The 27,026-nt window shown below is 43.8% G+C and overlaps 1 protein-coding gene across 3 annotated transcripts; it reads left to right on the top strand.

The window, feature by feature from the left end:
* ZNF346 (zinc finger protein 346) lies at positions 283–25,775 on the top strand. 3 transcript variants are annotated; one of them, XM_018050627.1, is made up of 7 exons: positions 283–371; positions 9,625–9,728; positions 10,308–10,400; positions 12,161–12,305; positions 16,276–16,506; positions 21,861–21,954; positions 24,301–25,775. In XM_018050627.1, the coding sequence occupies exons 2-7, from the start codon at positions 9,633–9,635 to the stop codon at positions 24,386–24,388; spliced, it is 747 nt and encodes a 248-aa protein (XP_017906116.1). In that variant the 5' UTR covers positions 283–371; positions 9,625–9,632; the 3' UTR covers positions 24,389–25,775. The 3 variants fall into 3 exon arrangements, with proteins under 3 accessions (XP_017906116.1, XP_017906115.1, XP_017906114.1); XM_018050626.1 differs by having other exon boundaries at positions 283–493; positions 16,324–16,506; XM_018050625.1 differs by having other exon boundaries at positions 283–493.

The following is a 27,026-nucleotide window of genomic DNA, read 5'->3' as shown; positions in this document are numbered from 1 at the left end:
GATATTCCCATATAACAGGGCCTTCATGAGAACAAAATGAGAAGTGTCAAAGTTGGCCATGAGCAAGGTGAGAACACTGAGCCAAGGACCGCACGGCCCTGCCCCAGAGGAAGGGGCTGCCGTGGAACAACCGACTTTAGAATCCACCGCACGAGCTCCGCAGCGACAAGAAAGAAGCGCGCCTGCCAAAGTCGCAAAGGAGCCTGCGGTGCCCAAACCTCGCGAGATTTCTTGGCCGGGCAAAGTCATCTTCCCAGCCACATCTCGCGAGATCAAGATTCATGAGCGGCTATCGGCCGGTTAGGGCTTGCGGGGAAGATGGAGTATCCTGCATTGGGCACGGTGGAGAACGCGGACAGCGGCGGAGCCAGGTCGTACAACAATTCGGAGGAGCGGGAGGGCCGGGAACCGGATGGGCTGCGCTTCGACCGCGAGAGGGCGCGCCGCCTCTGGGAAGCAGTGTCCGGGTCGCAACCAGTGGGGAGGGAGGAAGGTGAGTCCGGGGGCTTCAGAGGCTGGAAGCCCCTCGCCTGCCTGCTAGTTTCGCAGGGAGTGGCGGAAGCGCGGGGCGGGGACGTGGACCGGCCCCCAGGTCTACGGTCACACCCCCTGGCGCTCGGCCCGCCCATCTGCGCGAGGCGCCAGGGGACTCCCTGACTCGTGCACCAAGCTATGGCCCGGGCGCCGTGGGCCAGTTCCCCTGAAAAATCCAGGCTGCGGCACCCCAAGAATCGCGCGCAGATGGTCAATGGCCTTCTCACGCTCTGGCCGTGGGCTTCTTTCCCCCGCCTTAGTCACCTACCAGAGCTCACCTCTTCCTGAATTCGAGGACTGGAATCTCTAGGCTTGCCGTCTAGGCCATCTCAGAGACCCCCCAGAACCTTCCTTGCCAGCCTCGTAGCCCCTTCACCGTCCCAGTTTCCAGGTTCACCCATCCCTAGTGTCTTTTGCCTCCCTTCTTTCATGCCCCGCACTTCCGAGGGCTGTAGAAGGCCGCCTCCTTACCTCAGTGTACCTTCTGGACTTGGTGACTGAGTCCTGGCTTACCTCTGCTTTTTGGTGTCTCTTCTCTTATCTCCGCCGGCTGGGTCCTTTTTCTAATATGGGGGTCAGGAGCCTGAGAACCTGGCCAGGGCATTCTTTAGCTCCAGCTTCTTGTTTGTATCCCACGCTTGGCCCAAAGTTGAGAATGGAATACATAAGGCCACCTAGGAGGGCATTTCTGAGCTTCCCAGCTTGCTCTGCACTTGACCTGGCCCTGGATAAGATAGGCATATAAAGAGGAGAATAGAAAGAGCTGCTGTGACCCTGTTCTGTGACCCACTTCACAGTTCTTAGCAGAGCTACCTGCTTAACTCTAACCCAGAAGTACACAAACTGGGCTTTTGTGCTAATCCTGTCAGGTAATCTGCGGAGAAATCAGATTTCTCTAAAGATTTGTTTGCTTGCTGAGGAGACTAAACTTGGAAGTTAATATATTGCTTGTGAACTGACTGCCATGGGTTAAAATGAAATTTTTGACCACATCCAAGGAAGGTATGTTTAAATTTGGGGTGGTACACACGACAGACCTATACCCTATATATACTTTACCAGTAAAACTAGTCTTGTGTGACTCTTAAATTAATATGAGGCTCCTATCTCCCTCATTCTTATACTTCAAACTTGTTTGGCACAGAGTTACAATTTTCCTTTCATTAATTTGACAAATACTGTCTTCCCAGGATTAGCTGGAAATCAAAGCTGCAGAGATGAAAATACTGTCCTTGCCCTGGAGGGGCTTGTGGTCTGGTCCAGGAAGCAGACGCCAAGACAGTTGCAACATAATGCAGTGGATGCAGTAAAGAGGAAAGTCTAAAAGTTGGGGGTACACAAAGAGGAAGCGACCTTTGTCCTCAGGGGACAGAGCAGGCATGCTCTGGACCTTGAAGCAGAGAACACAGCAGCTGTGCTCTGGGAAGTGAACTGTTTATGTGTGTGTGAGTGCACACAATCACTTAAAGACCAATTCATTTCTCTGATCTCACTTTGTCCAGTGATTTGTTTGAGGTCTAGATAGATACCTATAGCACCAAGTCCTACTCACCTTGGGTTTTTTATTTTCTCTTAGTTATAATTTTTGTTTTCTCATTGAGTTGTAATTTACACACCATAAAATTCACCCATTATAACTGTACAATTCAGTGATTTGTAGTAAAAGTATAGAGTTGTATAACCCTAGGCCAACTTAGAATATTTCTATCACTCCAATTAGTTTCTTTGTGCTTTTTTTTTTTTTTTCCGGCTGTGCCAAGTCTTAGTTGCAGTATGTGGGATCTAGTTCTCTGACCAGGGATCAAACTCAGGGCACCTGCATTGGGAGTGTGGAGTCTTAGCCACTGAACCACCAGGGAAGTCCCTCTTTTGTGTTCTTTTACATTAAATCCCCACTCTCACCTCCTGCCCTTGGCAACCACTAATCTGTTTTCTGTCTCTGTAAATTTGCCCTCTCTGAACTTTTCACATAAATGGAAATATAATACATAGTCTTTTGCATTTTGTTTCTCTCACTCAGCATGTTTTTGAGGTTTAGCCTCAAAATTAATTAATGCTTTATTCCTTTTTATTGTTAAATAAAATTCCATTGTATGATTCTTGCTTTTTTTATCCTCTAATGATCTCTGCCTTTCAAGTGGGCTGTTTAAACTATTGACATTTAATTTAGTTGTTGGTATGGTTAGATTTGCTGTCCCTCCTTCATGACCATGTGAAAATCAGCCCTCTGTTTCACATTCTAGATCTCTCAGCCTCTGTCCCATACATCTTCTGATTATCTACAATATAGATACAAAATAAATCCTACCAATTAGGTGCTTTCTCATAAGATTGGGAAGGTAGAAATGTGGTGAAAATCACATTCCTAAGACTATTGGTACTATCAAGAAAAGTTGTAAAACTATACGGTCTTCTCACATCAGTGTTCCAGCATCCATTCTCCAGCTTCATAGGTTAAGAGGCCTGTTCCGTGACATGGAGCTTCTTACTTCAGCAAGGCTGCAGTGGAGGCCTCAGAGACTAGCTCACATGTTGGAACAGTAATGCATACATTGTTCCGGAGACATTTCCAGAAGGCTCAGCCTAGTACCTCAGTCTTTCCAATGTTTTCTAAGCACCTAATTGCTTGTATCAAACCTGTCCCCTGTGGTAATTGGTAGGTGGATTAGAGTTGTATCTGAGCAACAGAGATGCACATTCAGGCCACCTTCCCAGAATTCTGATAACTCATGTAAGTCTTTTTCCCCTCTGTGGACCTTAGCTTCCTCCAGCCTCATGAACTTCTCGCAGATTTTTGTAAGTCAGGAATTCAGGAAAGGGTTGACTGGACAGTTCTGACTCAAGGTCCCTTTTGCAGTTGCAATCAGATGGTAGCTAGAGCTGAAACAATAGTGGATGGAACTTCTGGAAGCTGACTAGGTGTCTTTTCTTTTCATGTAGTCTCAGGGTCTCTCCGTGTGATTTCATGATGGAATAGTTAGGGCTTCCTCCAAGCTTGGAAGAAAACTGCTTATGTAGTGGCTTAAGACTTGAAGAATAGTACTCGCTTCGGCAGCATATATACTAAAATTGGAACAATACAGAGATTAGCATGGCCCCTGCGCAAGGATGACCCACAAATTCATGAAGCATTCCATATTAAAAAAAAAAAAAAGACGAGCAAATATTCCCAATTTGGTTCATTTTTATAATATGTCTTCCACATGTCTATATGTTGCTTAGTGGTCAGGCAGTGATTCAGTAACACCTGGAGTCAGTAAGGCCTCAGTCCTCTGCAGTTGGATCTGTGGGTATGTAGGAAAGGGCATTCAAAGTTCAGGCCATTTTAAAGTCAGCCCTAACTTTTACTTTCTGTCAGGCTCTTTTGCATCACTTATGTTCATGTGAACAACCAGAGTTGGCCAGGAGTATTTAGCTACCTTAGGCCCTCTTAGGTCCCCACTGCCACACAGGCTCAGCCACAGACATTGCTAACCTCAGGTTATAGTAAAGCCTTTGGCTTTTCCTGCTCACCTGCCTCTGAGACCGTCATTTCCACCGACGTTATCAAAAGATCAGGGCATTGCACACCACTCCAACTCAAGCACTTTCCTCTTTCATGGGGAAGCTGTTGGTTCTCACATCCTGCCTCTTCCTGGTAGAACCTCTGCTCTGACTGAGTGTGGGAGGTGATGAGAACAGTCCCAGACCCCTGCTGTTCTCATCCAGAGTTCAGCAGTTGTACAAGCATGACTGCTTCCCGGATTGTTAAGTGCCTTTGATCAGTTTCCAGAGTACTGAAGGGATTGTCTCTGTCAACTTTGTCCAGTTTTACAGTGGCTCTGGGTGAAGAAGATCTCCTCTACTATGTCTGCAAGCTCTACCTTATACTCATTTTATGTTCAACTTCACTTTCTCTGCTTGACCTCTAAATTTGGAGGGTCCAGGACTCAAAATCCCAGGGGCTTCCCTGGGATTGGTAAAGAATCCAGTCCACTCAGTGGTAAAGAATCCGCCTGCCAGTGCCAAAGACACTAGTTCCATCCCTGATCCAGGAAGATTCCACATGCTGCAGAGCAGCTGTGCCTGTGTGGCACAGTTAATGAGCTTGTGCTCTAGAGAACCACAACTACTGAGCCCGTAAGATGCAGCTACTGAAGCCTGTGCACCCTAGAGCCTGTGCTCTGCAACAGGAGAAGCCACTGCAATGAGAAGCCCACACCCTCCACACCTGGAGAAAAAACCCACAAAGCAACAAAGACCCAGCACAGTCAAAATAAATAAACAAACATTAATCCCAAGAACTCTCCTTTTCCATCTACATTAGGCATCCTCTTCTAGTCCACCACTTTAAACAGGATGAATACACTGATGATTCTCAATTTGTATCTCCACCTCTGACCTTTCCCTTGAACTCCAGGCTTGCATCTCAAGGTGACTACTTGATATCTCTACCCATGTGTATGATAGAACACTCATGTTTAATATAGTTGAAGGAAAAGTCTTGATTTCCCCTCCAACACTGTCTTCCTCCACTTCTCATCTACTTGTTACTCAAATTCAAAACCTAGGAGTTATCCCTGGCTCCTGTCCTACTTCACCCCCTCCATCCAGTCAGAGAAATTGGATGTCAGATCTACTTCCAGAACATAATTCCAAACCCATCCACTTTTCCTCATCTCCACTGACAACCTACCTGGTCCAGATTTCTGTTATCTGCTGCCTAGAAGCCTGCAGCAGCCTCCTCCCTGCTCTCCCTGCTCCCGTTCCTATTCCCATACAGTCTGCTGACACAATGAACAGACTAATCTTTTCAAAATGTAAGCCATATCTTGTCACCTCTCATTGTACTAAGAATAAAATCCATAGTTCAGACCATGGTTTATGAGGCCTATACTGATTTGGCATTATCTAGTAGGCCTCAAGCTGTCTCTCCCAACTTTATTTCCTACCACTATTCACTCATTCACCATACTGTATCCACAGTGTCCTTCTCGTCATTCCTTGCATATGTCAGACTTATTCCTGCCTCAGAAACTTGATTAATTTATTTTATTGAAGTATAATTGATTTACAACATTGTATAAATTTCTGCTGTACAGCAAAGTAATATTTTTTTCATATTATTTTTCATTATGGTTTATCATAGGATATTAAATATAGTTCCCAGTACTATACAGTAGGACCTTTTTGTTTAATTCATTCGACATACAGTGGTTTGCATCTCCTAATCCCAAACTCCCAATAGATCCCTCTCCCACTCCCTCCCCTTGGTAATGACAAGTCTGTTCTCTATGTCCGTGAATTTGTCTGTTTCATAGATAGGTTCATTTGTGTCGTATTTTGAGATTCTGCATGTAAGTGATATATGGTATTTGTCTTTCTCTGTCTGACTTCACTTAGTATGATAATCTCTAGGTGCATCCATATTGCTGCATATGACGTTATTTCATTCTTTTTTTATGGCTGAGTAATGCAGAGTTCCAAAGAATAGCAAGAAGAGATAAGAAAGCCTTCCTCAGCGATCAGTGCAAAGAAATAGAGGAAAACAACAGAATGGGAAAGACTAGAGATCTCTTCAAGAAAATTAGAGACACCAAGGGAATATTTCATGCAAAGATGGGCTCGATAAAGGACAGAAATAGTATGGACCTAACAGAAGCAGAAGATATTAAGAAGAGGTGGCAAGAATACATGGAAGAACTATACAAAAAAGATCTTCACGACCAAGATAATCATGATGGTGTGATCACTCACCTAGAGCCAGACATCCTGGAATGTGAAGTCAAGTGGGCCTTAGAAAGCATCACTACAAACAAAGCTGGTGGAGGTGATGGCATTCCAGTTGAGCTATTTCAAATCCTGAAAGATGATGCTGTAAAAGTGCTGCACTCTATGCCAGCAAATTTGGAAAACTCAGCAATGGCCACAGGACTGGAAAAGGTCAGCCTTCATTCCAATCCCAAAGAAAGGCAATGCCAAAGAATGCTCAAACTACCACGCAGTTGCACTCACCTCACATGCTAGTAAAGTACTGCTCAAAATTCTCCAAGCCAGGCTTCAGCAGAACGTGAACCGTGAACTTCCTGATGTTCAAGCTGGTTTTAGAAAAGGCAGAGGAACCAGAGATCAAATTTCCAACATCTGCTGGATCAAGGAAAAAGCAAGAGAGTTCCAGAAAAACATCTATTTCTGCTTTATTGACTATGCCAAAGCCTTTGACTATGTGGATCACAATAAACTGTGGAAAATTCTGAAAGACATGGGAATACCAGACCACCTGACCTGGCTCTTGAGAAATGTGTATGCAAGTCAGGAAGCAACAATTAGAACTGGACATGGAACAACAGACTGGTTCCAAATAGGAAAAGGAGTACATCAAGGCTATATATTGTCACCCTGCTTATTTAACTTATACGCAGAGTACATCATGAGAAACGCTGGGCGGGAGGAAGCACAAGCTGAAATGAAGATTGCCGGGAGAAATATCAATAACCTCAGATATGCAGATGACACCACCTTCATGGAAGAAAGTGAAGAGGAAATAAAGAGTTTCTTGATGAAAGTGAAAGAGGAGAGTGAAAAAGTTGGCTAAAGCTCAACATTCAGAAAACGAAGATCATGGCATCTGGTCCCATCACTTCATGGCAAATAGATGGGAAACAGTAGAAACAGTGTCAGACTTTTTGGCGGGCGGGGGGAGCCTCCAAAATCACTGCAGATGGTGATTGCAGCCATGAAATTAAAAGATGCTTACTCCTTGGAAGAAAAGTTATGACCAACCTAGATAGTATATTCAAAAGCAGAGACATTACTTTGCCGACTAAGGTCCGTCTAGTCAAGGCTGTGGTTTTTCCAGTGGTCATGTATGGATGTGAGAGTTCGACTATGAAGAAGGCTGAGCACCAAAGAATTGATGTTTTTGAACTGTGGTGTTGGAGAAGACTCATGAGAATCCCTTGGACTCCAAGGAGATCCAACCAGTCCATTCTGAAGGAGATCAACCCTGGGATTTCTTTGGAAGGAATGATGCTAAAGCTGAAACTCCAGTACTTTGGCCACCTCATGCGAAGAGTTGACTCATTGGAAAAGACTTTGATGGTGGGAGGGATTGGGGGCAGGAGGAGAAGGGGACGACAGAGGATGAGATGGCTGGATGGCATCACTGACTCGATGGACATGAGTCTGAGTGAACTCCGGGAGTTGGTGACGGACAGGGATTCCTGGTTCGTGGGGTCACAAAGATTCGGACACGACTGAGCGACTGAACTGAACTGAATACTCTATTGTGTATAAGTATCACATCTTCTTTATCTGTTCATCTATTGATGGACATTTAGATTGTTTCCATGTCTTGGCTATTGTGAACAGTGCTACTATGAACATAGAGGTACATGTATCTTTTTGAATTGTAGTTTTTTCTGGATATATACCCAGGAGTGGGATTGCTGGATCATATGGCAACTCTATTTTTTCAGTTTTTAAAGGAACCTCCATGGTGTTTTCCGTAGTGACTGTACCAATCTACGTTCCCACCAGCAGTGTAAGAGAGTCCCCTTTTCTCCACACCCTCTTCAGCATGTGTTATTTGTAGACTTTTTAATGATGACCATTCTGGGTCACATGTTTTATTAGATTTTGGGGATACAAAGTCATAAATGACATGATCCTTATCCTGTTTAGTCTCTGGGAATCAGATTCTAAATATTCTTGAGAGGGAACCCCATCTTCTTTAATAAAATAATCCAACATCTCCAGGCAAGGAGAGGATGACTGGACCCTGGGTAACATTTTCCCCTTGTGGGCTTTGCATTCTGAGGAGCCTCTCACCCTCCCTTTGAAAAGCTCTCAGGGGCTTCCCTGGTGGCTTAGTGGTAAAGAATCCACCTGCCAGTGCAGGAGACACGGGTTCAATCCCTGATCCAGGAAGATCCCACATGCCACACAGCAACTGAGCCCATGTGCTGCAGCTGCCGAGCCCATGCACCCTAGAGCCTGTGCTCTGCAACAAGAGAAGCCACTGCAATAAGAAGCCTTCACACCGCAACAAGTAGCCCCTGCTTGCTGCGACTAGAGAAAGCCCGCACAGAGCAGCGAAGACCCAGCACAGCCAAAGATAAATAAAAATTTTAAAGCTCTGGCCCAGATCTATTCACACATCCACTTCCTTTAGTTTCTCTGAGGATGGCTGAGGCAGCCAAAGTCTTTCAGAAAAATTTACCGAACACTGTAGGAGAAAAATGGGGAAATAAACAAGGGACTCCAAGGAGCAGAAATATAGCCAGACAACACCCCTTCTTCTCAAAAGGGCTGTTATAAATAAGCTTTAGTTCTTGTGGGAGAAGAACCTTAAAACTTCCCCACCCAAAAATTCCCTCCAGGAAATATTGTCCACTTTTTGATCCAGAGTAGAAGATAAAAAACATGGATTTGCCATCTCATCATGGTTTTCTAGACTTATCCCTGCCTCAGATTATCAATGTCATGATGATAAAAATGTCTGGAGTGAGATTTTACTCCCTCCTCAAAAAGTAAGGTCTTGTTTTCCAGGTGCAACAATTAAGTACAGGTTAATACTGTGGTTTCCTACAGTGTGGAACTTACATGACATACTGAGTAATTTTAGATATTTCAAAATCAGATCAAGAACAGTAAGAGAATTATTTCCTTTTCAAGTCTTTCAGTCCTTCCAGTTCTATCTGAGAAGATGTCTCAGTTGGTTGCTACCATGTCTTAACACCTCTCCTCACAGTTGCCACTGTCTTAATGTTCCTTTTAGGAAGCTCTGCAAGCTTCTCGCACCAGTATCTAACTAGAATTGTTTCTTTTTTAATGTATTCGTTTGTATTGGTTTTTACTTAAGTTTGTAATTTAAAGACTCCTTCTTAAAAGAATTTAGTAAAGAAAGTTAGCCTACATAAAATTATAAAGTAAGTTATAGGTTTGGTGGCTCAAGAATATAGCCTGAGTCATGAAAGCCCTTAGGGAAGGGGTGGCAGGTTTAATGGTATGGCATTCCATTATTCAGTGCCTGCGTTTGAGGCAGCGTTCAAAGACAGTGCTGTTGAGGCAGGTTTTTAACTCACAGCGCTTTTATTTTTCTCTCTGTAGTGGAACACATGATCCAGAAGAACCAGTGTCTCTTCACCAACACCCAGTGTAAGGTTTGCTGCGCCTTGCTCATTTCTGAGTCCCAGAAGCTGGCACACTATCAGGTATGCCCTTGTACCTTAGTACTTTCTAGACCCAATGCCAAGCCCCCTTTTCTCTCTGTCTTTCACAGTGAATTCCTTCTTAGCCACCCAGATGTTGCCTCCATGCATGTTGGCTTAATTTTTGACTGAGTCTTAATTTGACTGATTGTCTTAACTTGACTGATTTACTTAATTTTTCTGAGTCTCATTTCTCCATCCAAATCAAGATCATTGTACTTATATGTTCCCTTACAGCTCAGTGTAGTAGAAAGTCTATGCTTTGGCTTTAAATAAACCTGTAGTTGAATCACAACTCTGCTACTCATCTTGGTCAAGAAACCTCATTATCTTAAGCCTCAGTTTCCTCATCTATAAGATTGAGATGATGATAATTTTCTCATAAATTTTTATGATTAGATTGGACAGCATCTAAGTACCTTATACAAAGTAGGAATTCAGTAAACCAGGTTTTTCCCCTACCCTCTCCTCCTCAAAAGTTTCTGTGAGGATGAACCACTGAAAATCTGGTAGATATTTTTGAGTGTCTTAGGTATAAAATGGCATTTGGGTATCTTTGATCTTTTTCCTGGGTTCTTACAGAGCAAAAAACATGCCAACAAAGTGAAGAGATACCTAGCAATCCATGGAATGGAGACACTAAAGGGGGAAATGAAGAGGCTAGACTCAGATCAGGTAATCCAGCTGCCATGTTGAGACCACTCGCTTCCTGTTGAAGCCAGCAGGCAGGTTGGTGTGGTGGAAAGAGCATGGGCTTTGAGTCAGACTGACTTGGCTTCAAATCCTAGCCCTTTGTGTAACTTGGGCAAGTCTTGATCCTTTCTAAGGCTTGATTTCTTCCTCTATAATAATGAGGATGCTAATATCAACTACCTTTCAGGATTTTTCCAAACAAAAATGAAAGAAGGTTTATTAAAGCACCCAACACAGAGCCTGGCACATAGTAGGGGCTCAGTAAATGGAACCATTGTTATATATTACATTGAATGGTTTGTTAGAGTAGGACCACTGTCCATGCCCTACTCAAGAAGAGAGAGAGGAAGGAAACTAGAATGCTTACGATCTTGAGATCCAGTGGAAAGAACTGAGTTTCTCACTTGAATATTGGGAATAAACAAGTAGAAGGAATACTTTTCCAAATTCTCGCTCTGATCAAGATGTAAACATGTTTGCTTTTGCCTTAGCAATACTGGGAGAATTATGCTGAAACAAACCCAACCCCTCAGGTGTACCATTATTTTTGTTCCATAGCAGGCTGTGCAAATATTATGGGATGATAAGTCAGCAGACTAGGGCCAAATACTAGCTCTAGAACTTAACTGGTTGGGTGACCTTAGACAAGTCACTTAACCTGTCTGTAGAGATAGTAGTTGCTACCTTGTAAGGGTATTGTGAAGTCAAATTACAATTCCTAGTGGATGTTCAGTGAGTTAGAGTTTACACTACAAACTGTGTCTCCCTATCACAGGGGCCACAGGTTTGGAAGGGCCTTGCTCATCCCTTCTCCACATTCACTGGACTAACCCCCAGTTGCCCTCCTTATCATGTGGAATTCAGAAAGACAATATCAACTCTGTGGCCCTGGGCAAGTCACTTAACTTCTTTATATCTCTAATCCCTCAACTCTCGGGGTGGTCCAGTAGTTCAAATGAGATCACAGACTCCTCCCCATCCAACAAAGAATTATTCAGCCCCAGGTGTTAATAGTACCAAGGTTGAAAAATCCTATCTTAGATGAATATTTTATTCAGACAGCAGACCTGAAAGAGATCCTGGAAGCCCTTAATATAGGCTTGCAATACATTGTTTTCCAGCCTAGTCATAATCATCAAATAAAATACAATGGTCTGCTTGTTCAATAAACCCTGAACATCTGCTGTGTGCCAGTTTCCACCAGGGTGCTAAGGATAGGAAGCATAAATGAGTCTAACGATCTTTGCCCAAACGTTGAACTTAGTCAACAAGAAAGTCTCCTAAGCTACACCACTGTCAGTTTAGGGTGACACATGGTACGACAGAGGTCTATTTAATGTATTCCAGGAGTACAGGGGAAGAATAAAACTAATTCTTCCTGGAATAATCACATAAAGCAGGTTGATAATTCTTTACTGAGTAATTTTCTTGAGTAAAAGTCTCTCAGAAGAGGTGATATTTAATGTGGGCCTTGAAGGCTAAGCAGACGTATGCCAGGCAGGAAAGAAAGGAGGATCATTCTAGGCAGTAGGAACAGCCCAAGTAAAACACGGAAGTAACAGAGAACAAAACGGGGAATGGTGAGTAGAGCATGGGATGAAGTAAGAATCCAGAAAGGTAGGTTGGGGTCAGTGTGTGAAGAGGGCCTTGAAGGCCCAGTCTCCTGTGGGCAGTGGGGAACCAGTGAAGATTTTCTGGCCGGGCAGTGGCGTGATCAGACCTGTGTTCTTTCTCCTAACCAGAAGAGCAGCAGAAGCAAAGACAAGAACCAGTGCTGCCCCATCTGTAACATGACCTTTTCCTCCCCTGTCGTGGCCCAGTCGCACTACCTGGGGAAGACCCACGCAAAGAACTTAAAGCTGAAGCAGCAATCCACTAAGGTGGAAGGTACTGGTTTTCCTGAGTGGTGCTATATCGGGACCCCTCCCGTCCTCAAGGCACCAATGCCAGGTGCTCCCAGAAATGCTCACTGGGGCCACAGACTTGAAGAGGTTGAACTGCTTTTGAGAGCCCTTAAAAATATCAGAGTAGACACAGCTTCATTGAAATGCAGCCTCAGAGTCCTACTCACCTAACCTTCCTTTCTTTGGTTGTATCAGCCTTTCTCTGTAGAAGCTTCTTAGCCCTGAGCTTTTGTCCTGACAAATAATTATAACTCGGGAGTGCCCAAGTCCTCCAGGCTCTGAACACCAGGAGAGCATTCTGTCTCCTGCCTCTCTCACTTAGATTTTTCCCTCCTAGCATCCACCTGCCCTTATTACCATGTATTCCAAGTTAAAAGTTAGATTCTTGTCTTTTTTGTGTGCTCAGGTTATGCCCTGTTCACTTTAATCCTCAAAGCTGCCTGTTCTCCTCAAGACAAGGACTTGCCTTTCAAAGCTGAAGACTTCAGCACTGCTAGTACTGCCCAACAAACAGTGTTTGCAGCTGCCGTGAATCCATTCCCAGGGCAATGACTTCTAAAATAACCCCCTTTACCTTGTCACCACTGGGGCTCAGCCTTCATTTTCATCTCATTAACTACTGACTTTTTAGGATTTTACATCTCTGCTAACTGCAGTTAGTCAAGACTGAAGGTTCTTTGATCTTTATTTCATTTTTTTATCAGTAAGTTTTCTTCTCTATTTTGGACCAAGAGGTAGACTATAATATCTGCAACACTTGTCCTTTTTTGAATTGCTGTATTATGAAAATAAGACAATCATGTTCTAGAAGACTTTGAAGAATAGGATAAAAAAAAAATCACTCATAATTATACTGTCTTACGACACCCAAATCTAGTATTCTAGCAATGAAACAACAGATGAAGTCATGGATACCCAACTTTAAATCCTGGCACTGCTGTTTACCATCTGTATGACTGACCTTCTTCATGCCTGAGTTTTCTCACCTATAATATGTTGATAATATCATCTACTTCATAGGTTATGAGGATGAAATAATATATATAAGGGCCCTGAGACATAATAGATGTTCAGTAAATGACATTTTAGGGTTTTTTGTTTTGTTTTGGGGCCATGCTGCACGGCTTGCAGGTCCTTCGTTTCCCAAGTAGAGATTGAAACTGGGCCCCAGCAGTGGGAGCACCAAGTCCTAACCACTGGACTGCCAGAGAGTACCCAGCAGATCCTATTGTCGGTATTAACAGCACAATTAAGATTGTGCGTGGAATCCCCACATAAAATGCAGTGGTTGATCAGGCGTTCTCCACCCGGAGCATGTCATTGGCCTTGCTTCCGATTTGTTCATCTTTAAGTTGTACTAGTACTAGTTGCTTTTTTGTGAAGTCACTGTTGGTACCATTTATGGTACCAAAGAGATTAAACATTAAGCCAAAGGAAACTAGCTTAAGAACAGAACTTTGTAAGATCATTTATCTTTAGATTTATATGAACTTGTCTTTCCATAAATGGGAAAATTCTCTGGAATATTCCTGGTCCAAAGATTCCATATTGAAGAGTTTATTTTTCATATTTACTTTTAGCCCTTGCCACATAACAGATATGTTTTTATATAATTATAATCATAGTTCATGTACCATTTGTATCCTGTGTTAACTTTTAATTTTGTAGTTAGAGCACATTTCCACGTTATTACATGAGTTTATAACTATATTTCTGGAAGTAAACATTTCTCTAATATAAAAGTAATACAAGCATATTGTAGAAAGTATGGAAAATATAGACAAATGGAAAGAAAAATACCCATAATTTTACCTTTCAAAGACAACCACTGTCAATATTTTGGAGAACTATTTCTCCTATAATCTTTTGTTATGTGTATGTGTGTATATCTGTGTCTATATTTGTTTTATGTATGTCTAGATTATGTATATAAATGTAAAATACTTTAACCCTGTTGTTTTTATAAAAACAATGCATACTCCTCATTGTTACTTCTAGTTCAAACAATGCAAAAGGTATAAAGAGAAGAGTAAATACCACTCAAATCCTACCACCAAGAGAGAAACACTGTTAATATGTTGGCAGCATTTCAAAATACCAGTACACACATATAGATTGCACATCTGTCTTTTAGTAATGATATGATCATATTGTGTGTGTAATTTTCTTTTATATTCTTTTCACTAATAGAACATTTGTATTTCTCCATATTATTAAAAAGTTTTTCATAAATATTTTTAATGACAATATCCCATTGCACCACATTCATTTAACCATCCTCTAATGATGAATATTTACGTGTTCTCCCTCTCCTTTTTTGGAATTTATAAATAACACTACAGTGAACAGTCCTGTAGAATTCTCTTTCTATATTTCAAGTTGTCTCCTGAAAGAAGACTCCCATAGCTCTCATTTTTATTGGATGTCCATTAAATGGTTCCTCCAACTTTAATTAACCATTCACCTCTAATGTTTCTCTTTAGTACCTTTTAAAGAATGACCTTTATGTTTTAATGATTATGATTATCTCTTCTGATATCAGAAATCTACATTCACTGTAGAAAAGGTGGAAAATACTGAAAATTATCCTTTTACTCAGTGCTTTTGGTCTTTCTCTACACATTACCAGTTGTTTTACAGAACTGAGGACAAAAGAAATAGTTTGCTATATAACCTGCTTTTTTTTTCCCCACTCAACACCACATACTGAATATTTTCTCATAGTCTTGAATATTCTGTAACATGTACATTACTTTTCCAGTGACTTGTTGAAATAATGACTACGGAAAATTAATAGCCAGGAGAATTAAGAGTCTCTGTACTGGAAAACCATGTAGGAAAAGCCAGCAACTTTCTTCTGGCTTGTTGAAAATCCTCAAAACTTTCCCCATTAAAGTGGAAGGGATGAAAGAGCATCTGTGTGTGAGTGCTGCTGAACCTCACCCCTCCTCCACCGTTGGTGGGGGCTCTAGGCCACATTCTTAAAGCAGTGGTTTCTGGATTGATACCAGTCCAGCCACATGGGCTCATTAGTGAGCCATGGCATCAATTTTTAAAGCAGCAGTGCAGCCTATAGTCAGGACATTTGTTGGCCCACAGGAGGTTTACACATATGCCCATACCAGGCTCTGATTAACTGAATTCATAGACTCGAGCCAGGGATGCTTTCTATAGGTAAACACATGGGCTATAGCCTTCTTGTCTCCCTGCCACACTCTGGCAGCCTGGCATAGCAAAGAGGGCATGGTCTTTAGGGTCACACAGACCTGGATTCACTCATTAACTGAGTGATCTTTGGTAAGTCATTTCACCCATCTGAGCCTTGGTTTTTCTCTTCATCGTGGCAAGATGATACCTGCCGCAGAGCATAACTCAGAAGACCAGAAGAGAAAATATGTAAACAAAGCTGGTAACTGTCAGTGTCATTCTCCTCTCCCCACTCAGCCTAGAAGGCAGTGCAGCTCAAAAGACCCCCTTAGTGTGGCGCCTTTTCTAAATGACCCTCTAGACCCTCGGGCTGTGCATCTGTGCATTGGCTTCCAGATCTATAACTGGGGTACTTTAAGGATGGGCATAAAACACTCACATTTCTTGTCCTATGTGCTGTGACATTCTGGGGAGCTCTGAGGGATGAAAAGACTGCAAGCATGTACATCTCGCATCTATTGTAATTTGGCAGATGGGTAGCAGAAGTGCAGAACCTCCTTGGAATATGAGAAAATAGGGATTCACGTGCCTAAAGTAGTTTAAGCTGCCAAACAAAGGAGCTGGTCTTTGGGTTCCCCCGTATCTTCTCAATTAGAGAAGATTTTCACTGTGTGATTCACACAGGCAGTGCCCCATATGCAAGTGTGATTAACTAGTGACCCAGCCTTTCTTTGCATTCAGCATACATGAAAGCCTGGCACCTTCTGGGTTTTTTCATTGTTTCTGTTTGAACTTTCTCACCACAGCTCTGTCGAAACGCCTTACAAACCCTTTCCTTATGGCCTCCACCTTAGCCTTGCACCAGAATAGAGAGATGATAGATCCAGACAAGTTCTGCAGCCTCTGCCACGCGACTTTCAATGACCCTGTCATGGCTCAGCAACATTATGTGGGCAAGAAACACAGGAAACAGGAGACCAAACTCAAACTTATGGCACACTACGGACGGCTGGCCGACCCTGCTGTCACTGACTCAGGTAAGGGGCCTAGCTCACACCCAGTGCTGGATCAGGGCTTGACTGCTAGAGCTCCCTGGACCATCAAGGGTATGCCTTTCCTCTTTAGGTCTTCTGAAGCAAGCATTGCAAATTCAAATGCTTGCAAAAACTAGATGGGAAATTTTGATAAGTGAAAAAGCCAGAAAGGAATGTAGTCAGCTGAAGAGTACATGCCTCTCCTAGGCAGTGTTAAACATTTGTTAACCGTATCTTTCAGTTTTTTGAAAGACTCTGGAAGCCAGATTTACAGCTGACCCTCTTTTGCTCTAGTCCCTGCCCCTGCTTTACCTGGTCCTGCCTGGCCATTCCCTCATTGTCTCTTTTTTATTGGCAGGATTCAGGCACTGCAGTGTTTCAGGCCGCTTATCTTAACTCGTATCCATTCTTTTCTTTTATCTCAAGCCAAAGCCTTCTCCTTATATTCACCCTCCTCCATTTGTCTAACATTTAATCCTAGAACTGTATCCTAGAAATTTTTTTCTTGCTTAAATCATCTGATTTCTTTACAGATCAACTAAATTCTTTCATGAAAACGTAGGTGGGGGGAAAGGGTATCACATCCCACCTTGATATTAATGTATACAGCATAATTTGATTCCCGCAGGATTCCTATAAAATAGTTGTGATTTTCCCAATTTACAAGTAAAGAAGATGAAACTCAGAGTGACATGCTAAGGTCATACAGCTGATATGACCTGATGTTAATAAATGACAGCATCAGTCGGGGTCTCTAGCTCTGTCTGATTCCAAAACTTATGCTCCTTCCCCCTGCCTCCAGCTTTGAGTGTACTCGGCTGGAGGCGCTCCAAGTGCAGGGTGTCAGCAGAAATATTGAACTGACTCTGACCCGCTTCTTACTTACAGAGGTGGGGTGTTGACCTGGGATGTACAAGCAGGGACTTCCACTGACAGGACTTCTGCCTTCCCAAACAATTTAGGTTGTCAGCAGCTTGGCTTTTTTTTCCCTGCTGGCTTCAGTCCACCCTTGTTCATTCATTCTTTCAGACAGTCATCCTGCCCTTACCAATAGCTGCCACAGTCCAGGCCTTAGGCTAGACGCGCTCACATGTAATTACCTGATTTAATCCTCACAACAACTCTGTGGTACACATTTGATTATTCGCATTTTACAAATGAGGACATTAGCATCAGAAAGATGAAATGGTTTGTTCTGGATCCCATGCTAGACTGTGGCAGCCAACATTGAAATCCAGGTAAGGTTCTGTGTTAGGTCCACAGGATAGTTTCCATGGGGCTTCTGGCATGTATCATGGCAAGTATGAGTCAAATGTGAGATGACCCAGAGTGTTCAGATGTCTCCCACAAGGATGAGATGTAGCATCTACCAAGCAGATTAAACAAGACTTGGAGTTTGCTTTGTACTCCAGGCGCTCATTTCTCTCATTTATTCAAGAATGCCAAACTAAGCCCTGCATATCATTCAGGTAGCCAAATCCTTTCAGTTGCTGGAGCTCTCAGCATCCCTTCTGGGTCACTGGAGCCCTCTTTTTCTGTACCCCCGTCACCTTCTCTCCCTTCCTTAGGGCCTTGCCTCCTGCAGGTCAGGTCTGCTTTCTCTGCCCCATCTGATCCCCTAGTTTCTTCAACCTCTGTACATGGGACAGGCTTTCAAGTCTATTCATTTCATACAAAGTCAAGAAATGTTTGTTGAGCTCTTTCCTAATATACGCCAGGCATTGTGTATATAACATATATTAATTACATGTCCATGTTCTTATGGAGCTTAGAGTCTAGCAGAGCAGACAGGCATTGAGCAATTAACTACAAGTGTGGCAAGCTTTAGAAAAAGAAACAAACGTTACGCTATGAAGATAACTTAAGATGGAGGAGCAAGGATCAAAGGCTCCCAGAAGCAAAAGGGATAGTGTGGGGCAACATGATGCTGGGGAGATGAGCAGGTGTCCAATCATGGCACTGTAGGTCATGTTTGAGATTTGAGCCTTTGTCCTAAGAGCATTGGGAAGCCATTCACATCCTCAGCATTATTAATTAGAGCATTCTAGTTACAAAGTGGAGAATAGTTTAGAATGAGGAGGAAGGGTAGTGGAGAGAGACCAACAGTGAAGCTGTGGCAATAATTCATAGTGGAGAATATGGGAGCTTGGACTAAGGTAGCATTGGTAGAGATAGACAGGAGTAAATGGATTCAGGAGGTAGGTAAGAAGTAGAATTGGCCATCCAATGTGGGAGCTGAAGGAAAGTGAGCAGTCAAGATTTAGCCTTAAGCCACGAGGTGAATAACCAGGTTTTGGCAGCCTGAGTTTGATACCCATGAGATACCCAAGTAGGATTGTTCAAGAGGCAGTTGGATACATAGGTGTGGACCTAAAAGAAAGGTCTCGGTTAAAGATACCACCATTTTGGTGGTTAGAAACTGCTAAATATTGGTAGTTTCATATGTTTGAAGCTAATAAGTGGTACTTGAAATCAGGGAAATAAATGAGATCCCTTGGAGAATTTGGAGAGAAAGGAGTGAAGGGCCTAAGATTGAGCCCTCTGAAAATTCTGATGTGCTCTAAACAGGGATGAACCTTGAGGATATTATGCACAGTGAAATAAATCAGTCACAGAAAGAAAATTCCTATATGATTTCAGTTGTACGAAATATCTAGAGTAGTCAAACTCATAGAAACAGAAAGTAGAATGTGGTGGCCAGGGGTTAGGAGAAGGGAGAAATGGAGAGTTTAATGGGTACAGATTGGCAGTTTCACAAAAATGACAAAAGTTCTGCACGATAATGTGAAAATGCTTGACATGATGAAAACACAAATTTCTCTGACCCAGAACTGTCCTTTAACATTAACTGAATTGGACACTTAAAATAGATTAGATGGTAAAAGTTCTGTTATTTGTATTTTACCACAATTTAAAATAGTAAAAAAAGAAAGAAAACCAAGATTGAAACCTCTGAAACTGGCAGTAGTAAATGGTGAAGGTCAAACAAGAGACAGCAAAACAAACTGAGAAAGAACCACCGGCGGAGAAAAATCAAGAGCGTGGCATGCTGAGAGCAAGGGCAGGAGACTGAAGGAGGAAGGAGTCACCCACGCTGCCAAGTGCTGTGGGGAAGCCCAATACAAAAAGGCTGCATAAGCATCCATGTTGTCCGTTAAGTTTAGACACAGGGAAGCCTCCACTGGCCTCAGAAAGAGCGTGTGTGCGTGTAGGGGGGAGAGGTGTCAGAATAATTGAGAGACAAGGAAATGGAGAAGCAGTTGTAAACAGGGCTTTCAAAGTCTTGGCAGTAAAAGGGAGGATATACAGGTGCTTTTCCAAATAAATCAGATGTTTTAAAGTGAGCTCTAGTGACTTATTCCTCATAAGATCACAGGGGGAAACCAGAATATCAAACATGTAAAATGAAAATCAGATAAAAATGGATGAGTGTGGGTACTGAACAAAGCTGTTTTTTAGAAGTACCAATGAATTCTTCACTTACCCCAAGTGACGTTTTGAATCTAGCTTACAGATTAGTATACTCTGCACTGAGATGTACTTAGCATAGAAGAGTCCAGAGACCTGTGGTTCAGAGGAAAGGATGGGGGCTGCACAGACCAGAGGGCAAATCCAGCTCTGACCCCAGGTCACTTAACCTCCCTGAGCTTGCTTCATGCTCTGATAAATGGAGAAAACCATCTACCTATCTTCCAGCATTGTTATAAGAATCCAAGGGCATAAGTATCCAAAATTTTGTCGTGGTGCTTGGTGTTTAATAGATGATGAGTGAGCTTTTGTAATCTGGGCATCAGTGACCCTTAACCATTGGTGGTTGTTACCCCCACACCAGCCCCAGGTTCTACCCTGGACCTTGCAGGGGTGGTGGTTCTGCTAGTCCATTGTGAGCCTTTTGCCTGTTTGTGTTGAACCATGAATTCTGGCCTTCAGAGTCTAAAAAAGACCTGAATTCTGATTGTAATAATTTTCCCCTTAAATGCTTTAAAAGGATATGTCTTCCAAGAAATACCTGAAGATACAAGAGAAACAAAGGTAGCTGGGAACATTGGCTTGCTTATTGAATTGAAGGAGATTGTTGGTGTTCCCAGCTGCCATGAAAGGCTGGTTAAAAGATACTCTCCATTTTTTTGCCAGCATCACTCATGGAATCTATAAGAGAGAAATAAAAATAAGCCAAAACCTCATATTTACTGGACACTTAACTATGTGTCAGTTACTTTTATTTGAATGATTACAATAACCTTATAAGGTTGATACTAATATTAACTGCATTTTATAGGTATGGAACCTAAATCTCAGGGAAGCCCCACTTTTACACATCTCAGAGAGATTAAGTATCTAGCGTGTGATCCTACAGGTAAGAAATGATGGAGCTGGGATTTGAACCTAGGTGATCTCACTTCAGAGCTGTGAGGTTTTAGGATGGCAGATGACTCAAAAGGTGTGTCAGAGGGCTCTTGAAGTCATGTGTACAGTGGCCTGCCTTGTGCAGCTGGCACCAGGCATGCTGGGTAAGTAGAGCCTCATAGTCAGCCACTCCTGCTTGCCATTCACTAACTCTGTGTTCGTGGACATGTGACCATGCCTTATTTTCTTCCTCTGTAAGAGGATGGTTTTCATGGGATCCTTATGAGCATCAATCAAAATAATATAAAGTGCATGACTATATCAGGCACTTGGTAAATAATAACTGCTTTTTATTGTAAGTACTATGGGTATAACTGGTTTATAGTTGAGAAAAGCTGAGGATCAGAAAGGCAAAGGGATTTAGCCAAGGTCATGTGAATGCAGAGCCAGGAGTCCAGCCCCGTTTCTTGGCTCCCGACCCATGCTCTCTCTGCTAGACCATGTGAAGAAAGGCCACTTTGTCATTGGAGCAGCCCTGTTAGTGAGAAAGGGTATCTGTGAGCCCCACAGTAGAGAGACAGATTAATTTTCCTTATAGGCCTTCTCATTAATTACTGTTATTGCAAGCGCAAGGAGAGGCCTGCCTTCCCAGAGATCTCTCATCTAAGGGCACAGTCCAGGTAGAAAAGACAGTTACATCAAATGTCACCTCTTTGTTCTATCAATCATTTATTTCCTCAGCAGACAGCTACTCTGGACCAGGCTCCGTGCTGGGACAAAGGGTACAGGGCAAGGGGGGGACAAGGAGTTTCCCAGCTCCAGGGAACACACAGGCATACATGTGCCCCTGATCATTGAGTCGTTGAGGCCTCTGTAATTCTTACCAGGGCCTGACCTCACTCCACTCGTCCATCTTCAGAAGGGCATTTGCACATGCTGTCAAAAGCACAAAGTCCCCAGGCCCCTTCTTATTGGATTACTAAGCATCTTGACATTTACGTGTGTTTCAGCCGGGAAGGGCTACCCCTGCAAGACATGCAAGATAGTACTGAACTCCATAGAACAGTACCAAGCTCATGTCAGCGGCTTCAAACACAAGAACCAGTAAGTAATCACACTTTGAAATTCATGGGTCTGCAGCAGGAGCTCAGGGCTTCAGAATCAGAACAAAGCCAGGTATTCCTTGGCTAGAAAGGAATCCTGGCAGTCTTTTCTTTTCAGTTAGCAAAACCTTGGTCAGTCAACAGAAGTATCCCCTGTGTGAGTTCTCCTGTCAGCTTCTCCCCAGCCTTTAAACCTGTTGGGCTGAAGGTTTTAGTAGAAAAACAGAAATGATTCCCTTAGTGGTCGCCTAAATTTTTTGGCAACATGTTAGCAGTCTAACTGGGGACACTCGTCAACCCCAACCCACCACTGGCTTGAAGACCAGAACTGCCGTTAGTTCTGTGGCAAGAGCTTCCTCTACAGGTTATTACCAAATATGACCAGGTTCTTTCATTGATCAAATACTGAACACCTCTGAGTGGTAGCCCAGACAGACCCAGTCTGATAGACTCAGTTCCTGCTCCAATAACCTAACATTCTGATGGGATGAGACAGAAACAATGACCATGCAAACTGCCAATAATTACAAATGGTGATAAGTGCTTTAAAGGGAAGAGACTAACAGAGTTGTCTGTCTGTAATAATCTTGAAAATGATTCACATTCTTTGGTTGAGCTCCTGGTCTGTTGCAGGCCATATGCCAAGCAGATTCTCTCAGGTAATCCTCACAATAGTCCTGGGAGAAAAGGGTTATTATTCTGATTTACAAACACAGGCGACCAGCACTCAGAGTGGTATGAGGCAGAGTTACAATTCACACTGAGGCTTGGCAGGCTCACAGCATGTTCCTCCAGGGCAGTGCTGACCAGGGGGTTGTGGTGCCGTGTGATACGAACAGGCCAGGTCTGTCTGGGAGGGCTCAGATGGTTCAGTCCCTGCTTCTCAGGAGGGGAGTGTGGACGGTGTGCCACAACATAACCTTGGGAGATAGAAATTATCCCTGTTCTACAGATGAGGAAACAGTTTCAGGCAGATCTGCTGAGATGACTGCTTTGACTTTGGTGATTGGTTCTGGACCGCTTACAGAGCCAAGTGAATTAAAGGTGGTAGAAGGGCAGAGTGTTAGGCTCAAAACGTTCTTGGTCCTCTCTGCTCTGCCTGAAGTCTCCTCTCCCACACTGTGGCTTTATTGATAGATACATCTTTAACTGGGAGAACTCGTGAGGTTCCCCTTAGATAGGATTTGAGACAAGCCCTCGCACCTTGGCTTGCATCTCACTTTCAGCATTGCAGCTTGGCTGGTGGCAGTTTTGGCAAACAACTCAGAACCAGTCAGAACCCTACCGTGGGGCTGCCCAGACTTGAAAATGCTACTGTTGTTTATTATTTCCTTCTTACACTTTCCAGCTATGTGACCTTAGGTGAGTCAATAAACCTCTTTGAGCCTCCAATTTCTTCTCTATAAGATTATGCTACAAAAACAAAACAAAACAAAGATTATAGTATAATTTGTTGAACACGTAATTGAATCTCATTTAATTTGCAACAGCATCTCTGAATTAGGACTCCCCCCACCCTTTACAACCCAAGGAAACCTAATATCAGATAGATGAAGTAACTTGCTGTAGATCTCATGGTTACTTGGAGTTAGACCCAGTATTCAAACCTCTTGACTCCAAAGCCCATTCATTTTGCTCTGCTATTTCCAAATGGAGCTCTCCTTCCTCACCGTATGGGATGAAGTAAGTGTTAGAGATGCTGTATGTGAAGTCCTGGTCCTGATAAGAGGAGCTATTAGAGATAAGCTTTCCTTCACTCACCAGCGATTTACTGTTCACCTATTAGGTGTCAAACCTGTTCCTATGTTAGGAACCAAGACCAATGCTTTTCTCTGATCCATTTGATCCCCCTCTGATGGTAGAAAGAGATCCTAAACAAATCAGACAGTATCAGGTGATACTAGTGAGGTCATGACTGGAGAGCCACTTGATTCCATGTGCTGGGAAGAATGGTCTTTCTGTCCCATCCAGGTCATGTAGAGCCCCATAGGCAGAAAAAGTGGTTCAGTATAGAGGAAATGCATGGGCTTCAGTTCTGAATCTACCACACTTTAAATCAGCTTACTGTGGGCAGGTCACTTATACTTTCTGAACTTTAGTTTCCTTGTATATAAAATGGGGGTGCTGGTCCCCCCGCCTTGCAAAATTAGCCTGAGAATGAAACAGGATGCTGAAAGCAGAACACCCAGCCTTGTGCCTGGCATGCAGTGGTCCTCAGTAAGGAGAGCTGCCTGGCTTGTTACTCCACACCCTGAAAGAGCTGTACTGTCTTTAGAATAAGCTACCTGGGATACCATCACCACCACCACAAACTAATCATATGCCTTTGTTCCCTCTCAAATTACAGGTCACCAAAAACAGTGGCATCACCTCTGGGCCAGATTCCCATGCAAAGGCAACCCATTCAGAAAGACTCAACCACCTTGGAAAACTAGAGGTGTTTCTGTCCAGCAACCCAGGTTGAACTAGCCATGAGCCAGCTTCCTGTCACTATGGTCAGCCCTTGGCTCCGTCTTCCTCCTTTCTTACTCCTGGAGAATACACAGGCCTGAGGCAGGAGTAGACTATAGACAGCCTCGGATTGGCCCAGGCAAATCTACGCCCCCTCCTCCCCTTTGGAATTGGCCCTGTAGGTTAGGGTAAGGGAAGCAGAGATGTTGACAGGACTTGGGATTTCCCAGGGTGGTAATTTGGAGGATGGCCTTTCCCCTTCGTCAGCCCCTCCGGGCCGTATGTCATGAGACCCCAGGCCTATCTTTCTACTAGAGGTCACTTATGGACCACTCCCTGCAGCTAAAGAACAGAGGTCTCCCTAAGCTCTAGGCATCTCCAGTGAAACCCAGAAATTTCACTCCAGGCCTAGGCCTAGGTAGGAAAGGGCAGATGGAAGTGGCTGCCACATGGAGGCTTGGAGTTCATGTGACACTTCCCGCCCCACAGAGAGTGTGAGCTTTCCTGAGCCTGGTATCCGATGCTGGCCAGTTGTCCAGATTTCTGCCCACTGTGAAGTCTCCTCCTGGAGCAGTGACACAGTCCTGGCAGAGCACTGGTATCCCGCTTTCCCCTTCTCCACAGTTCCTGAATGGTGCTAAGGACCTGCAGCAACTGGGGACAAGCTAGAGCCGAAGGAGGCCTCAGTGCCCAGTGGGATCACAGAACATGCCAACAGAGGCCTTTCCCCTCCTCCATCAGAGGTGCTCTGGCACAGGGTCATGTGGGAAGGTCCCCACGTAAAAATTTCCTGGATGGCTCTCTCCCTTTAAAGGGAAACTGCCCTCACGCCAGCCAGCTCCGAGGCTGACCGCTGTCCTTCGGCCCTACTGGTCCTCTTGTTCCCCTTGCGCAGCAGACCGTCTGCCCAGGCTGCTGTGGTGCTAGTCCTCCCCCATCGTCCACTAGGAGATTCTGGAGACCAAGGAGCAAGATGGACCCTTAAGAGAATAGAACAGAGAGCTGGTGTAAGCTTCTGCAGTGAGGAAACAGCTATGTCCCCGACCCCAAATGTAGATTTCTACAACACTGCTGTGCTTTATGGCCTGGGACTTCACTGGGAGTGGACTTTACCTCATAGCTTTCAAGCAGGAATTCCATGGAGGGTCACCCTCTGAGGGGCCTGCTCACTGGGTCAGAGAAGTCCACAGCTGCTCTTGTGGGCTCCTCCCTGCACTCCCTGTCCCTTCGCCTGTAAATGCCTTCGTGTATTGTGTGTGTGTGTGTGTGTGTGTGTATGTGTGTGCGTGTGTGCGTGCGCTTATGCTCTATCTTTTGGTCACTGAAGCATCTAAATAAAGAATTTCTCCCATGAGCCAGACTGCAACTCAACAGATCTGGGATTTGAATCATCTAGTATGCGTATCTTTACCCTTTGCCCTAGCCCTGCTCAAACTTCCAGCACCTTAAGTAGTGATTTTAGGAGCGGGGACAGAAACAGATATCCAAATTGCTTGGCAGCTCTGTAGAAGTCCTACAGAGTCCAGGTGCCCTAAATTCAATACAAGCTTATCTGCTCATCTACCTCCCCCTATCCTGGAGGGCCTCACAGATGTCTTTAGAAGGTTTAAGCTGGGAATATACTTTGTTTGAGATGATCGTGTGGCTGCTGTGTGAGAAGGAATTCAGGGGAGCAGGAAAGGAGATGTACAGGGAGGCCAAAATGGGAACAGTGTCCAGTTTGACTCTCTCCAGGCTAACTCCTTCAGGGCAGAGACCTAACATCATTCATCTCCATTCCTCTGATGGACAGAGTGGTTTGTCGTGCAGTGTTTGTTGAATGAATGAATGAGGATGCATAAGAAGAGATGGGCTTTTCCTGCTCAGCTAATACATAGCAGTAGGCTGGTTCCATGGGACTTGTGATTCTTGGAAAAACCTTTTCCATGACCCAGAAATGAGCTGGGAAAGGAGTGCGTGCGATGACTTCAGCAGCCTTCTTTGCTTCAGACAGCCAGATCTGAGGAAGGTGCCCAGGCGGCCTGAACTCCTATTCTTCACTCAGCATTATTATTCTTGGGAACCTGCTCTTTACCAACTGGGAAAGGCCCTACACAGCTCTCAGCTTCCAAAGCCTAGACTGCCTTAGCAGTTTCCCCAGAGTCCTTCTATCCTGACCAAGATGTCATGATCAGCCCCACCTACCAGGCAAGGAAGCAAAGGGCAGAGAGATGAGTGAGCTGCCAGAGTATGAATCCTTGACCTGCAGGATCTCTTAGTCAGGATTCAAGAGTCCTACCAGCTGTGTGCTCAGCCCTGTTGGCCTAGGGATGCAGGAATGAGTATTCTCTTAGAGCCCTTGGGTAGCTCATACAGTCAAAGATCATTATGGTGGTGGAGGGTTATACAAGATGCTCTGGGAATGCACAAAGATGCTGGCCCCAACTTAGCCAAGGGTATGAAAACACTGAAGAAAATGGGAAACTAGCATTTGATCTCTATAACAACCTTTCGAGCTAGGAGATGATACTCCATTTTACAGAAAAAGAACAAGGTTCAAAAAGGTATAGTGATTTGCCTAAGGTCTCACTGCTAAGAGCAAAATGGAGCATAAAATCTGGTTCTCTAGATTCCTTGTGTTTA

This window comes from Capra hircus, chromosome 7 (genome assembly GCF_001704415.2).
Source record: "Capra hircus breed San Clemente chromosome 7, ASM170441v1, whole genome shotgun sequence".
NCBI lineage: Eukaryota > Metazoa > Chordata > Mammalia > Artiodactyla > Bovidae > Capra > Capra hircus.
This window is presented reverse-complemented; position numbering and strand designations above follow the sequence as displayed.

Excerpts from the sequence above, each read along its gene's own strand:
- ZNF346 (XM_018050625.1), top strand. The coding sequence starts at position 319 with ATGGAGTATCCTGCATTGGGCACGGTGGAGAACGCGGACAGCGGCGGA. Across the intron at positions 10,401-12,160 it reads AGAGGCTAGACTCAGATCAG|AAGAGCAGCAGAAGCAAAGA; the intron begins GTAATCCAGCTG and ends TCTCCTAACCAG. Across the intron at positions 21,955-24,300 it reads GGCTTCAAACACAAGAACCA|GTCACCAAAAACAGTGGCAT; the intron begins GTAAGTAATCAC and ends CTCAAATTACAG.